General features: G+C 41.9%; 1 protein-coding gene across 1 annotated transcript in view; it reads right to left on the bottom strand.

Moving 5' to 3' along the window:
• Nucleotides 1-14,004, bottom strand: part of CLIP4 (CAP-Gly domain containing linker protein family member 4) — a 75,625-nt gene extending 61,621 nt beyond the window's left edge. Inside the window, 2 exon segments of the mRNA XM_030921291.1 lie at nt 6,732-6,879; nt 13,900-14,004. Of these exon segments, the coding sequence (XP_030777151.1) occupies nt 6,732-6,864 (133 nt within the window). The 5' untranslated portion in view covers nt 6,865-6,879; nt 13,900-14,004.
• Nucleotides 14,005-16,303: the final 2,299 nt, after the last annotated feature.

Here is a 16,303-nt window from a genome sequence, read left to right as displayed (position 1 = left end):
TAACCTTCCTTATGTTATTTTTGTATGACTATATTATCAATGCAAGTGTTCTAGAAATTGTATGAAATTCCTAGAAATTGGATATGTTCTGGTGTAATTTTATCAGTCATAATTCCAGTTATTATCTTCAAATGTTATAAAACAAACAACAAATTTCCTTGTCAACTGCATTAAAATGAACTCTCATCAAATCTGTAACTATGGACATTTTAAATCTTTTGCCACCTACAGACAGTGATTTTTCACTCTGGTATTTTCCTGAAAGCTTTTGTAAGCATCAGTGATACAAAATTGCAGGAAGATTTACAGAAAAGACTCTGACAAGTATAGGTTTCTGATAACTTTAAGATCACGGCATTAGACTGGATAAGAATTTCCAGAACTGTAATGGAAAACCAAACCAATGGATTCATGAGGCTGCTAACCCAAAATCAAGCAGGACAAGAATTACAGGGAACTGAATGAACTGATGAGGGTAATAATTTTTATGTCTTTGAAATATTGCGGGTTCCTTAATGTTTGTTTTCTAGATTTAAAGAACGCCTTTTTCTCTTTTCCCTTAAGACCTACAACTTACAGCAATTTGGTGAAGAATATTTTTGTAAACAAAAAGGCAACACATTTTCTTTTCTCCCTACCCCAACCCCTCCAAAATTCAGAAACTCTTATTATTTTTTCATGGCAATATAAGCATTTACATAAGTTTAATAAAAGTTTGTTTTCCCTCTAACAGGACACAACTGGGCAAGGCCTCTGCTTGGTTTCTTAGACTGAGAAGGCTTTTTAAAGTCTCGTTTCAGATTCCTTATTACCAGACAGTTTTAAAGAATTCGGATTGACTTTACAGAACCAATAAAGCCCCTAAGATATTACCAAACCTCTGACTGGAATGGCATACTTGAGAATGTGCACATATTCACTATTCTTGCTGCACTTACGTATATAATCAAGCCAGCTTAATGAGACAAAACTTATTTGCAAACCAATTAGCCTGTGATTATCTTTGGTAGAAATGGGGAACTGTAGAGAGAAAAATTGTGTTTCTGTAGAAAACTCAGAATACACCCATTATCAGATTCTAGTCCTGTTTATTGTCTTTGGGGCATTGTCATCCAGCTACAAACTGGATTGGATCCTGAATTCCTCTAGTTTCCTCCAATATCTGGTTACAACTCTCCAAACTAATATTTCCAATTTATTAAAACTGTCCTTTTCCCCAACCCCTACTGGATGATTTGATGTAAACTTTAGACAAATCGCCACCATGGCTCATGTAAGGAACTTTTGTGCCTCTTTCTGTGGGGGTCGCTCAGAGAATTCACCAAAACATCTGATGACATCAACCAAGACATTCAAACTGCAAACCAGGAAAGTCTGTCAGCAGAAAGTGCCATCCTCATTTCAGCATCTCAAGATGCTCCAAGAGCAAATCTGGAAATCTTCTTAACGTGCTGCCCTCCAGATGGCTCATTTAAATAACAATAAGTTAGATTTATTAAGTGTCTTGTAGATACTAGGGACTGTTCTATGAACTTTGTGTATATTAATTTATTTAATCCTCATAACTATCATATGAAGCAGGCACTATTGTTATTCCCATTTTAAAGAAGAAACAAAGGGATAGAGAAACAATTTGCCCAAAATCACACAACTGGAAAGTGACTGAGCTAGGATTAATGCCACAATGAGACCATAACCTCTAAGCTACAATACAAAATATTAACATATCTAACAACATTTGAATTTTCAACTTCCATGCAGGAAAATAAAGTATTTTTTATGTTGTTGCAAGCTTTTGAGATTAAAAAAAAAAAAAAAAGTTTTATGTTTCTATTTTTGGGGGGGATGGAGTCTCACTCTCTCGCCCAGGCTGGAGTGCAGTGGCCAATCTCAGGGATCTCAGCTCACTGCAACCTCTGCCTCCCTGGTTCAAGCGATTCTCCTGCCTCAGCCTCCCAAGTAGCTGGGACCACAGGCTCCCACCACCACACATGACTAATTTTTATATTTTTAGTACAGATGGGGTTTCACCATGTTAGTCAGGCTGGTCTTGAACTCCTAACCTCAGGTGATCCACCCGCCTCAGCCTCCCAAAGTGTGGGGATTACAGGTGTGAGCCACCACGCCCAGCCTAAAAAATAGCTTTTAATCAAAAGAAAGTGGGGTGAGGGGAGAAAATGGAGGTGATGTCTGCTTTAAGTCAAGATGGAATAATGAGGGCCAAATTTGCCCTTCCATCTGAAACAACCAAAACACCAGAAGGAGGGAACAACGGTTTTCAAGACACTGGACATTAGACAATGAAAGACAGTCGTCCCTGAGGAATGGAATACAAACAAGAAAAGTCCTACACATGCCCAAGCTAACTCCCTTGAGGGAGTCTCCAGGAGTTAAGTTCAGGGGTGGGGTGGGGGGGACCAAGAAAAAGCCCAGCAAACTCCCTGAGTTGAGGAGACAGAGCTGAGAGTCTGGGGAACTTGAGGTGGCCAGAGGTCACAGGGCAGAATACAGCAGAGATGGATACACGCACTGCAAGAGAACCCCAGAGACCTACAGAGGGTCCTCCTCAACTATTCATCATATGCTTGTGAGGAAATACTTGAGGTAAGGGAAAGAATCATCCATAATGACTACACGGATTAATACCTATTCTCACCAGGAAGACTGAAAAAGAATCCTCATAATTCACACAGCATTGAGTAGAACAGCAGTCCTCAACCTTTCTGGCACCAGGGGCCAGGGCAGGGGGACCAGTACCAGTCCGTAGCCAGGGGGTTGGGGACCCCTGGAGTAGAATTCTCAGCAGTAGGGAATAATTAGCTCCAGACCAAGAATGGCTCCAGACCCACCTAACAAATCAGAAAAGCAGGACCTCAAAGTGTCCAACTATTTCCAAGTAACTAAACTGTATCCCGGAACGAAGTTCAAGAATACTTACATGAGTACAAAAATATCCAGCATCCAACAAAGTAAAATTCACAATGTCTGGCATCCAATTAAAGATTATCAGGCATGCAAAGAAACAGGAAAACATGACCCATCATCAGGGGCATAAAACAGACCTGGAGTTGATACGGATATTATTAATAGAGAAGGACATTAAAACAGTCATTATAACTCTATTCCAAACGTCCAAAGGTGGAGAAGAGACCTGGGCATAAGAAAAAGCCAAAGCAAACTTTAGAGATGAAAACTTCATCTGAAATGAAAACTGCACTGGATAAAATCAGCAGCTAATTAGACACTGCAGAAGGAAAGATGAATGAACTTGAAGATATAGTAATAGAAACTAACCAAAATAAAGAGAAAAAAATGTTTAAATATAAAAAAAATCAGTGAGTTGTGGGACAACTTCAAGCAGTCTACAATATACATGCAATTACAGTATCTGAAAAGGGAGAGAAGCAGGAAAAAAATTTTTTTAATGATTTCCCAAACTTAATGGAAACTGAAACCCACAGATCCAAGCAGTTCAACCAACCCCAAGAACAAGAACACACAGAAAATAATATACCTAAGTGCATAATAGTAAAATTTCTCAAAATAAAGAGAAACTCTTTAAAGCAGCCAAAAAAAAGACATGTTACATCTAGAGAAACAAAAATGACAGCAGAAACAATGCAATTGGGAAGACAGCAGAGCAAGACCTTTCAAGTACTGAAAGAAAACTACCAACCTATAATTCTAAACCCAGCAAACATATTTTTCAAAAAAAGAAGGTAAATAAAGATGTTTTCAGACATAAAACAGCTGAAAGAATTCATCACTGGCAGACCGGCACCGTAAGAAACATTAAAGGAAGTGCCTCAGGCAGAAGGAAATGGTATCAGATGGAAATCTGGACCTACACAAAGGAATGAAGAGCACTAGAAACAGTAACTACATGGGTAAATGAGATTTTTTATATTATTTAAATTTAACAGATAATCCAATTTTTTTTTTTTTTTTTTTTTGAGATAGAGTCTCGCTCTGCCGCCCGGGCTGGAGTGCAGTGGCCGGATCTCAGCTCACTTCAGCTCACTGCAAGCTCCGCCTCCCGGGTTCACGCCATTCTCCTGCCTCAGCCTCCCGAGTAGCTGGGACTACAGGCGCCCGTCACCACGCCCGGCTAGTTTTTTGTATTTTTTAGTAGAGACAGGGTTTCACCATGTTAGCCAGGATAGTCTTGATCTCCTGACCTCGTGACCCACCCGTCTCGGCCTCCCAAAGTGCTGGGATTACAGGCTTGAGCCACCGCACCCGGCCGGGATAATTCAATTTTTAAGCAAAATATAAAGTATTGTGATATTTATAATGTATATAATGTGTGTTCTGTATAAACTGATTCTGAAGGCATTTCAAAGCAAAAGATTCCAAAAACGGTTGTGCAAGAACAGTACATAGTTTTACAGGGTAATCACCTTGAGAGTCAACACCGTGTCACACGTCTCGACTCTGATTTCTATGGACTGGTTTCTTTTTGTTTCTTGGTTTTACGCTCATTAGTTGGTATCGCATAAAAATTCCTTATGGGGGCCTACATGACCCCGCATGACCAGGCTGGTGCCTTACTCTCCAATTCTGTCTCCTTCCACTCTGCCATCAATCACTTTGCCCCTCAGCCACAAAGGCCTTCCATTAATTCTTAGGATACACCAAGATCTTCCCCCAACACTGTGCCTTTAGTTTTCTGGTTTTTTTCCTGGAACACTTCTTCCCAGGCTCTTCTCACAGCCAGCCTCTTCTGATTCTCCGAATGACCACCCCATCTAAAGCAGCTGCCTTGGCCCCATTGTTCTCTATCACAGCACCCTGTTTCTTTCTTCCACAGAATTCATTATGACCTGGTTTGTGCTTTGTCTATTCATTTGTTTGTTTACTGTGTTCCCTACTAGAAGATCTGTCTTCGTCACTGATACTTCCAGCATCCAGGACAGTCTCTAGCACACAAGAGGCCCTCAATAAATACTTGCTCAATAAATGCAATTATGTATGCTGCTTTTCAAGAGGATGCTGACCACAGTGTACTAACAAAGCAACTACGAAGAAAAGGGTCTAGAAATCCTGACAATGAGAAACTGGTGAAAGAACCAGAAATGTGTAGCCTAAGGAGGTTCAGACTAACTTAAAATGTTCAAACTATTTGCAAATACTTAAAGGCTATCCTATAAAAGAATTTGTGCCATGTATCAAACTAGAATTGGCCAAAATTTCAGGGAGATCAATTCTGAGTCAATATACAAACACAGTTTTATTACAACTAAAGCTTTTTGACAATAAAACTGATTATTTTGTTAGTTTCCCACTATTGAAGACATGCAAGAGGTTAAATGGTTATCTAACAGAGATCCTGAAAATACAATTTCTACACAGGAAGGTGAGTAGGGAAAGGTTCATAAGAGTCTACAAACCTGTAATTCTAAGACTACAATTTTTTTTTTTTTTTTTTTTTTTTTTTTTTTTGAGACAAAGTCTCACTCTGTGGCCCAGGCTGGAGTGCAGTGGTGCGATCTCAGCACACTGCAAACTCTGCCTCCTTGTTCAAGTGATTCTCCTGCCTCAGCCTCCTGAGTAGCTGACGTTATAGGTGCGCACCACCATGCCTGGCTAATTTTTGCATTTTTAGTAGAGATGGGGTTTCAATGTTTAATTTCAGTTACACAAAGGGTCAATATCCATTATCACCTTTCATTCAATGTATTTATCCAACAATCATTGAGCAACTAATAACAAATGACTATATTAACCTTTCTGAGATAAACAAAAATAAAATATGATTGTTCTCCATCCCAAAGCGCTACAATATAGGAATGAAAATAAGACAATTAGAAGTCAAGATGGAGTGAGACAAGTATCATACATAAGGGACAATGCACAAGGTTCAAAGTTTCCCCTGCGTAACTGATTTTGTTGTATCTGAAAACAAGCCCAGTCAATTATTGCAAAACCTGCAAATAACTCCCAAGATCAAGGTACAGGTTTTATATGATACTTCTGATAACTGGTCTGGGTAAGTTGGGATAGAATCTGAATACAACAACAACAAAAGATACTTGGAGATGAGGAATTACTGTACTACAATGAGTATGACTAAAAGGACAAATTCTCAATCCAATAACTTTATATCTACTAATATTTAAAATTTGTATTATCTCTACCTCCAAAGACAATTTGAAATGGTGAACCAACATTTTACTTGAAAAACTCTAAATTGGAAATTTAACAATTCTATCAAATTTATCTCCTGGTTCTCTTTTATTATGGTTCTGGAGAAATAAGCCTAAATAGATGAAAAGTGGAATGCTTCTAAATCAACGTTTTACAGAGGAGATGTAAATGGACCAATTTAAATGTTAACCAATCTCATTTCACATTCCAGGGAAGGGTCTCTTACCCTCTTTGCCTAAGTACATAGATTTTTTAGCACGTCAGTTTATTTAACCAAAATAAATACATCAATAACAGAAGAATGCTAGATGGCTAAGCACCATTGCATTCTAAAAATAAAGTCCTCTAAATCCATCATGATGCTTCAAATGAACATTTTAACATAATATAAATGCTGACAGCAGAAATAAAGCATTTAGCTTAAGAAGCAGAAAAAGCAATAAGCAATTGTATTTTTAAAAAAGGAAAACTTGAGCAATTTTATGAGAACCACAAAAATGGTTCTAAGAAAAACTATGAGTACAAAAAAGGCATAACAGAGAAGTTACCAGTTCACAGAAAATAAGCACAGCTACTTCACATACCACAGTCTGAAGGCATTGGTGCTGCAGAAATGGAAAAGATAACTGGGGTATCAGAAGCAGAAAATATAAATGGGTATCTTCCAAACAAAGGATTTCCTTCTAATGGAAAATCTGGAAGGTCCTCTATGGTCATCTTCTAGAAAGCCACCTATAATAAAAAAGAAAAAAAAAAGTGTTTCTACTTTATTTGTATGCAACTTACAATGACTGCCTTCAATCACAAAAAGCCTAAAAGTTCTTTGATGTCAAATCTGCTGACATTTTCAGCAAGGATCTTTTATGAAAGGGAAATATTCCTTTTGGCAAAACTGTTGTTAAAAGGTATACATTGCTTCACACCGCCTCTTATACAGTCGGCAGCACATGTAATCTTTCTAGACAAAGCTCAAGAGGAATAAGCTATAATAGGTGAAAACACTTTTTAAATGCTGAGCTAATCTAAATGGGTGAAATCCTCCTACTCATGTAAGAAACAAAGGCATATTAACCCTTGTAGATGAATCTTTAACTTCCCACGATGCTGGCACAAGTCACATCATTTGTCATCCAATAGCTCATGCCATGTGCTCATCACATGAAAATAATCTACCTTAAAATGTTTCCATTATTTTCTATCCCAGAAAACTTTACTGAAAATTAATCACGTCACTCTTACAAATCTAAGAGTTTACTAAGACTGTTCGACTTAACAAGGTCCGAGGGTCTGTGAGTTCTATCCTGGCTGAAGTCAGAAGCCATGCCTTTTAAAGCACAGGGCTTATATTACCTCTTTTTCTATTTCTATTCTAAACATGAATGCTTAGAATAAACTTGTTCTAAATTAGACTTTGTACTACATCCTAGCCTACATCTCAGAAATGATGTAGAAAGCAGAGAAACTGCTAATATAAACCAAACTTATGAAGCTAAAAGCCTTCCAGTTCCTTTTGTATCAGATCTTTACAATCTGAAGTATCATGAATCCCTGTTTTTAAAATGTAAGCAAAAAAATATAAAACTAAATTAAAAATGAGTTTAGATTGTTTCAGTAGAAAGCATAGAAAATAGGTAATCCATAGCTTGATCTGGTAATAGATAACACGATACTAGCTATTACTTAATGTGTGCTCTGTTCTACTTAACCAACCCTGTGTCTAACATAACTATCCTTACCATCAGTGCCCCAGTACAATAAAACAGTCATTTCATTGAGCTCACTGTTGTCTTCCCAACTTGATTCATGTTTTCTTAATACTGGCAGGAACTGGTAAAAAGTAGGAGGCTTACTTTTTCCTCAAAAATCATATGCTTCTATGGACATAGATCTTAGGTAACCTAATCCAGTTGTCACTATTTTAAGATATTCACATTTTCTTGGATGCTAAAATTACTTACCACCGAATACTCAGAAGCATTTTGACATTAACCTTGCCACATAAATAGGAAAATGACAAGTTCATGGAATTAGTGTTATATAGCAATGGTGATCTTCCTCAAATGCTATCAATTCCAAACAGTAGTAAGTATTTATTAAGGAACCACTACATACAGGGCACTCTTCTAGATGTTTCAGCGAATATGAAAATGAGTTAACAGATGGTCCGTGCTTGTTAGGTAGCTTACAATCTATTAAGGTGAATAAAATATCACTAATAACCATAGATTATGAGGCAGAATGGGATCTGCTCCATCACATAAGTACCAGGAACATTTGCAATGGGAGCTTCTAAGAATCATAAATGGTGAAGAAGGTATCATCTGCGATGAGTCTGGAATGATGAATAGGTATAAATGTAAAAGGGAATCCCATTAAAGGAACAGTAGGGCTGGAACTTGGGATATGGCTAGGAAAACAGTCAGAGGTGAGGCTGTAAGGGCTTTTTAGGGCTATACTGAGGACCAAATGCCTAATCACAGACCAAACCACTTACTTTCATGAGCACTGGGAAACAACTGATTTTTTTTAAAAGAGAATAGCATAATTAAAGCTGTTTTAGGAAAATTAATCTGACTATAATCACGGTTTGGGACTCAGACATGTTTTTATACTCTTAAAAGTGACTCAGTGGCTATCTGTCTGAGTCGGTTAAGAGGAGTCACCACATGACTTCCCTTTCAAAGGGTGGAGTTTCTCATTCAAAAAAAAATGTTTTAAGTGATCCCCAGAGCACCTTTCATATCCTTGTAAACTGTTGAGATCCTCAAAGATATGAACTGTATCTTACACAACTATCAGTTACCACAGGGGCTAGAATAGTGTGTTACACATATTTAATAGTCAAAGCTTAGATTCAAAGGGGAAAGAACATTCATGCTATCAGATGTAACCAGCTTCATTCTTTTACATATTAGATACTTCAAGTCCAGAGAAGCTACAATATTACCTGACCAATGCAGTGAACATTCTTTGTATTTTGTCTTTGTTGCGTTTTTCCCTAGTTACATTTCCTTATCTTCATGAAAAACTTAACATTCTACCTTTTGTCCTACCAAAGGAAACTATGTACCCCTATAAACTTCCTATAGTCTCAGATTCATTTCCTAAAAGCAATTCCTGGATCTGAAGACCTATGATACCTGGACTCTTGGTCATGTGTCTAAGTAGACTGATCTGGACTGAGTACATACTTTCATTCCAAATCTGACTATGGTTAACTGGTGATAACTGATTATAAAGTAAGCCTAAAAAAAAAAAAAAAAAAAAAATTGGCCCTGCCAGGCACGGTGGCTCACACCTGTAATCCCAGCACTTTGGCAGGCCAGGGCAGGTGGATCACCCAAGGTCAGGAGTTCGAGACCAGCCTGACCAACATGCCAAAATCCCATCTCCACTAAAAATACAAAAAATTAGCCAGACGTGGTGGCGGGCACCTGTAATCCCATACTGAGGAGGCTGAGGCAGGAGAATCGCTTGAACCCGGGAGGCGGAGATTGCAGTAAGCCGAGATCGCGCCACTGCAGTCCAGCCTGGGCAAGAAGAGCAAACCTCCGTCTCAAAAAAAAAAAAAAAAATTGGCCCTAATCAACTGTCTACAAAACAGGTGCTTCTGATACTAACAATAGCTAGAATCAAATTCCCCAAACTCTGATTTCTACAGGAATTTCATCCTACTCATCACTCCAAGTTAGCTATTAGCAAAAGCATCTTACATAACATGGCTCAAACACCTTGTGATTTTTTTTTTTCAAGATTCCTTGGTCCATGCTTTAACACACAGCAGTAATAAATGGGGATGTCCACTAGCATCTTCAGGCTGGTTCAGGACTGTCTGGACCCCATGAAAGAATCTTACTGAAGTCAGGAGACTTCAGATTTGAGATATGGTTCAAGAGCATCCTTGAGTTGTTCAACTAATAGGAGACCGAAGCTGTGTCCACTTTAGCTGGAATCATGAGGCCCTTTCAATTTCCTATAATACTTTGTTATGAGTCATCATTCTCCTGAGATTCCAATCTCACCACGTAAGCATTTAAAGCATAACTTCCATGATCCGTTTATTTGCTACCTACATAAAATCTGTACAATCTACTAAACAGGTATTTACAGTATTGGACACTTAGCTGGCCCTAGAGATAATTCAAAATTGAAATACCTGCCCTGAAAAATCTCTTTATGCATTCAACAAATATTTATTCAGTTTTTCTTACTAAGTTCTAAGCTACGCAACGGTAAGGAAACCAGATCTGTCCTTGCCTTCATGTAGATTACAGCCTAGTGCTGACTCCTACCAGAAAGCTGAAAGTAGTAAGTGCTATGACCAAGGAGAGCCGAGTCCTATGAGAGCACAGATTCAAGAGGGTCAACGAAGGCTTCGTGGAGACTAGTAAGTTAAAGCTGTGGCGTCTGACCAGCCAACTACTAGCCACATGTGACTATTTAAATTAATTTAAAAATTGGCCAGGTGCAGTGGCTCACGCCTGTAATCCCAACACTTGGGGAGGCCAAGATGGGCAGATCACCTCAGGTCAGGAGTTTGAGACCACCCTGGCCAATAAGGTGAAACCCCACAGCAAAAATTAACAGGGTGTGGTGGCAGGTGCCTGTAATCCCAGCAAACTGGGAGACTCAGGCAGGAGAATTGCTTGAACCTGGGAGGCAGAGGTTGCAGTGGGCCGAGATCAGGCCACTGCACTCCAGCCTGGGCAACAGAGCGAAACTCTGTCTCAAAAAAAAAAAAAAAGAGAGAGAAAAGGAAAAGAAAATTCAAAAAAATTAAAATTTCAGTTCTTCCACTGCTCTAGCCCCATTCATGTGCTCAAAAGCTATATGTGGCTAGTGCTACCATATTGGGCAAGGCAAAAAGAACATGTTCCTGGTCTCCTAAAGCTCTTCTAAACACCACTGAAGAAAAACAGTGCAGATCACTCTCCAGAAGAGAAAACAATATGCAAATGCCTGAAACAAAACACAAATAATGGTTAACACACTAAAGCAAGCCCATAGCTCCATAGTTCATTATAAATAATTAACAAGGGAGCAGTAAGCCTAAAAGTAACCAGAGTTTGTAGGTTTGAACAGGGAGAAAGAGTGAAGTTGGTTTTATATAAAGATCACTAGTTTCAAACACGTGTCAAAATTGGAGTTGTCATAAGCAATAAAAGACAACACAGGTCACTTTTTTAAAAGCCCTTCCGGGTGGGACTGTATGTGGTCAACACAAAACGTCTGAAATGAATCCTACAAATAGTATACCATGGGCTAAATCTTCTACAAAACAGAAGTAAACACATTCCATGCATAGCAAGACTCAATCTTACAGTCCAGATAGTCAGTATCAGATGAAAGCATTTAAAAAATGCATCATATTTACAATAACAAAATAAGCTGGAACCAGGATGGTTCTCCAACATAAAAACGCAGACCAACTAGACTCCAGCAGGTTCAAGTCTCTGCTTTCCTCCCTAGTTGCTCCATGCCCCGCACCACCCGATCCTGTGCTGTTTAGACGACTCACTTTAAATTATGCACAAGATTCACAAACAACAAACGTCAAAGTGAAAGTGAAGTACAATTTAAGTGCTGGCGGATGTTCCTAAGGAGGAAGGTGTTTACTGAAATCTTTCAAAGGTGCCGTTTTACACGATGACGGTGCTACAATATGAACACAGTCTAGTATCTCAGAACATACAGCAAGTTACTGTTCCATAAGAACATCATCCTCTGATCTATATCAAAACACTGTCTCAGAACAGAGTTGAAAACCAGTGTCTGGATGACGTGAACAGCCTGACATCTAATTCAAAGCGCTACCATCATAAGCCGTGAACGGAATCCTTAAGGATGCGGGCTCAGCTCCAGCGCTCCTTCCAACTTCCCCTCCCAGGTGCAGCTGGTTCAGAATTAAGGGATCTCAGGTAGCCAAGGACTGCAATGACAGCCATTTGGTTTAACTTTGAAGACCCACGGGCCAAAGGTTTCTCGACAATTTAATGCGCAAGGGGAGTCAAGAGAGAAATGGGAAGAGGCCGCGTTGGAAAGCCACTGCGCGTGCGGGGACTCCCGGGGCGGCCGCGGCGGTCGTGGGCCAGAGCCCAGCTCCGCCGCCGGGTCCCGCACACCCCACGCCCCTCATCTAAAGTTGGGCCGTCGGTCAGCGACCGCCACGAGGAGCCCACATCCCCGCCGGGTGGGCCGCACCGCCCCGAGAAGGCCTCCCCGCGGTCGGTGACACCGGTGCCCACGGGAGGCGGCCGCAGGGCTTCCACAGCCCCCAGCACCTCTGCGCGACCCTCCCGGGGCCACCGACCTCCCCGCGGGCCCCTAGGGCCGCCCACCCCCGGCCCTGACCCCGCCGCCGGCCTGCCCGCGGCCCGGGGGGCCCCGCGCGCCCCCGGCCCACCTGCCTCCTCCGGGTCCTCTCGGAGCGGCCGGCTGGGGACGCGGGGGCGCGGAGGAAAGGCCGAGAGGCGCGCTCCCGCCGGCGCTGTCTCCCGTGGCCGCCCACGGAGCCTCCCGCCGCGCCGCTCGGGACCTCGCCGGGCCCCTCCCGCTGCCTCCCACGCGGGGTGGGCGCGCGCGCAGTGCAGGCGGCCGGGCGGCGCGCAGGCCTCGGCCTCGGCCCCGCGCACGCGCCGGGAACTCGGTGGGACGGAGGAGGGAGTGCGCGCCTGCGCTGGCTCGCCTCGCGCCCGCGCCCCCGCACTCCCCAACGGGCAGAAGATCCGGCGCACGCGGGCCCGCGACCCCGGCTAGCAGCGTCTGCGAGGTGTCGCAGTGTTACCTTCCCCGCTGCGAAGCCAGGCGGCCCCGGCACGCCGTACGTGCTCACCGCCTTCACAGCGCTCAGCCTCGCGGCCTCACGTCTCTGCCCTGCGGCTCTCCCACCAGCTGCTCGGGCCAGGGACCACGTCTTACCCGTCTTGGGCTCCCCAGAGTCCAGCCGAGCGTGGTGGAGAGTATATCCACCAGTTCCCTGCTGGCAGGGCTTGCTGTAAAAGGCCTAATCCATGCTACCACCCACGTTGAGCAATTAGTTCATATCTCCTGCGGCTTTGCTGCCTCTTCACCCACCTTCTCTCCTGACCCCCTTTCTCCGTCTCCCAAGGACCTGACAGGGTGAACTGTGCACCTAAAGTCGTAAACTCTTGACAGCCTGTCATCTGGTAGCAAGAAAGCGTTACTGGATACATAGTCCCCTTAATGAGGAGACCTAGTAAGACCATGACCGAGGTTGGAAACATGGAGTCAACAGTTACATCGTATCAGCTGTCTCTGAGGCCTACTGCGGCTGCTTCACAGAGGCTGTACTTCTGTGTTCAGTGCGCACAGTGCCTAGCAGGAACAGATGTTCAATGAACGTCTGTCATTGTCTCTGCAAGAGCAGAGGTAAGCGCTCACCGCACCCCAGAGCATCTTTTCCTGTTAGAATCATTGATTCCAGGGACTGGGAAAAGCCCCCTTCCCAGTTGCCTGAATCCTCCTTACAGTGTCTTCCCACCAAGAGGTGGTTTAACACCTCGCGGTGTAACAAGGCGCTCATTACCTTTTAAGGCAGTCATTTAATCTTTGATCAGCCTTTTGGAAAATTTCTTTCTACCTTAGAAGCTAAAATCCAGCTCCCTGCATCTCCCCATCATTGGATTTTGTTTCTGCCCTGGGAATTCTTAAGTCTGACTCCAATTTATCCAAGACACGCATTACCTGTCCCTTAGGCTACTCCTGATATGACATGGTCACAATCCCACTCACCAGCATGTTGAGGGATTCTCTTGGATGCATCCCAGCTTGTCCAGAGCTCTCTTAAATGTGATTATCAGGAATGAGTGGGCGGCCTGCCAAGTGCGGAGAGGAAAGAGACTGCCACCTCTTCTTAGGTCCTATGCTTGTGTTAACAAAAATTCACCACATCAAAATAGTTGCTAGGAGCAGTCACATCACATTGTTGAATCGGGTGCAGCACACTGTTGACTAAAACCCACAATATTTAAATATATGACCATCCCCGACCCTGGTCAGCTGCCAGTTTCTCTGGCTCTGCAGGCTCAGCATCTGCCAGTGCTCTCAGAGATAATGTAACACAGATACTTCCTCCTCCCTCTGAAGAGTCCGCCTCCCTTTCCCTGCTTTCATCATACCCTCTTCTTGTCTGACCCACCCATCTCTTTAGCTGGTTAAAAGAAAGGCAATCTGCCCTTGGTTGGCTTCAAGTACCTATAAATGAGGCCGATTGTCATTGAACCTCAGAAAGTCATAAAGATCTGTGTGTAACAGAGGAGCTACTGGTGAAGTTTCCAAAGGTATACAGTTCACTTTTACTGGTGATTTAAATTATCCCTCTGAAATACCACTATTAGTCAGTGATAAGGTATGGCCAAGTTGTTATTAGCTATAATAAAGATCTCTGTTAGAACCAGTCAGGCCACTGGCTTTATCTGCTACACCCAAACACCGTATGATACATAGGCAAATTCCCAGGATACCAAGCCACCAGTCTCCCACTCACTTAGTTGCCTTTGTTCAAAAATCTGACGTTACTCCTTTACACCATCATCAAGAATGCAAGTGCTTGTTGGAGTCATGCTTCCTAGAGTACCTCATGACATACAAGCTTTAGAACCAGGTATTGCCCAGTTAACAAGAGTGAGACTGGACAATGATATGCGGCCAGAACTTGGAACTTGAACTATTCATTGGGGTGGGAAGGCACATGGGGATGTGGACCAACTGTAGCTGCTGAGAGTCAATTTTATGTGGAGACACAAAGTTCCTGAAAAGTGTAGCAATAATCCACAGTGTCAGGAGGTGATCAACTTACTGGTCAACATTACTGTGTGGAGAAGGGGCATTACTCACTGACCACTGTAAAGGCACTTGACCTATGGAGATCTTACTTGTCTTCACTTTACAAATGAAGAAACAGACTCTGGGAGGCTGCGTGACTTGCTCCATGTAGCCAGGGGCAGAAATAAGATTCAAACCTAAGTCTGTCTGATCTGAAGGCCTATGTTGATTCACTACTTTGCTAACCTACACAGGCTGTCTTTGGGGACATTAAACACCCAGAATGGCTGCATAGAGTAGCATTCCGAAATTCAGACACTCGGCAGCAGGGAGATCTGTCAGCAGCTCTCAGGACCCCCACCATGATTAAAGGGTTAGAGGAAATAGCAAAAGAAGACAAGGTCACTGCTTTTACATGGACTGGATATGGGGTGGAATATTATCAGTTTCTAAATTGTGAGTGTATAGGGTCCTAGGCCCTTAGGACCATGAGAGACAACCGTCAGAATTGGGGCACCAGATTGGAGTTCAACTAGCAGAAGTGCTTAAATGCAAAAGATCAGAGCACTGGGCAGAGTCCCTAAAATCTTCCTGTCTGCGATATTTACAGATATGATCATCAGCATCAAAAGCTCAACAGAATCAACAAAGTATTAGAAGTAATGTTAGCTCATCAAGGTTGCCAAGTACAAGATCAGTTTCTAAAAACCAATAGTTTTGTCTACATTAGCAGTAAGCAACTGGGAAATGTAACAGACAATAAGAAACCATTCACAATAACAATAAAATTTAACAAACTCTAAAGCATAATATCCAGGAATTAACCCAACAACTTGCAAGAACTTTAAGGAGAAAATTTTAAAACTATTTAAGGACATAAAAGATTGAATAAGTGAAGAGATAGAGCATGGATAGGATGGCTTTACATTGTAAAAATATCCATTTAGTCTCCAAAGTAAATATTACCACAACCAAAATTCCAGCAGAAACTAAATTTTTAGAGAACTCAACAAACTTATAAAATATATAAGGAGAAATAAATTTTAAACAGTTAAGTCAATTTTGAAAAACCGGAGAACTGCCATGCCAGATATTATGTCATTGCCACATAGTAATAAAAATATTATGGTACTGGTTTAGGAATACATAGAGCAAATAGGAAACAGAATGAAGAACTCAAGAGCAGACCTGTGTATAAATGGGACCTCCATTTACACAAAGGTGGTACCACAGATCAATAGAAAAATATCAATTATTTAGAAGATGGCATTGGGGAAACTGGCCTTAGTTTATCAAGAAAAAATAAAGTTGGGAGCCCCATGTTGTACCATATACAAAGGTGAACTCCAGATAAATGGAAGACCTACATATG

Source organism: Rhinopithecus roxellana, chromosome 17 (genome assembly GCF_007565055.1).
Source record: "Rhinopithecus roxellana isolate Shanxi Qingling chromosome 17, ASM756505v1, whole genome shotgun sequence".
Classification (NCBI taxonomy): Eukaryota; Metazoa; Chordata; class Mammalia; order Primates; family Cercopithecidae; genus Rhinopithecus; species Rhinopithecus roxellana.
Note: the sequence above shows the minus strand (reverse complement) of the source record. Positions and strands in the feature narration are given on the sequence as shown.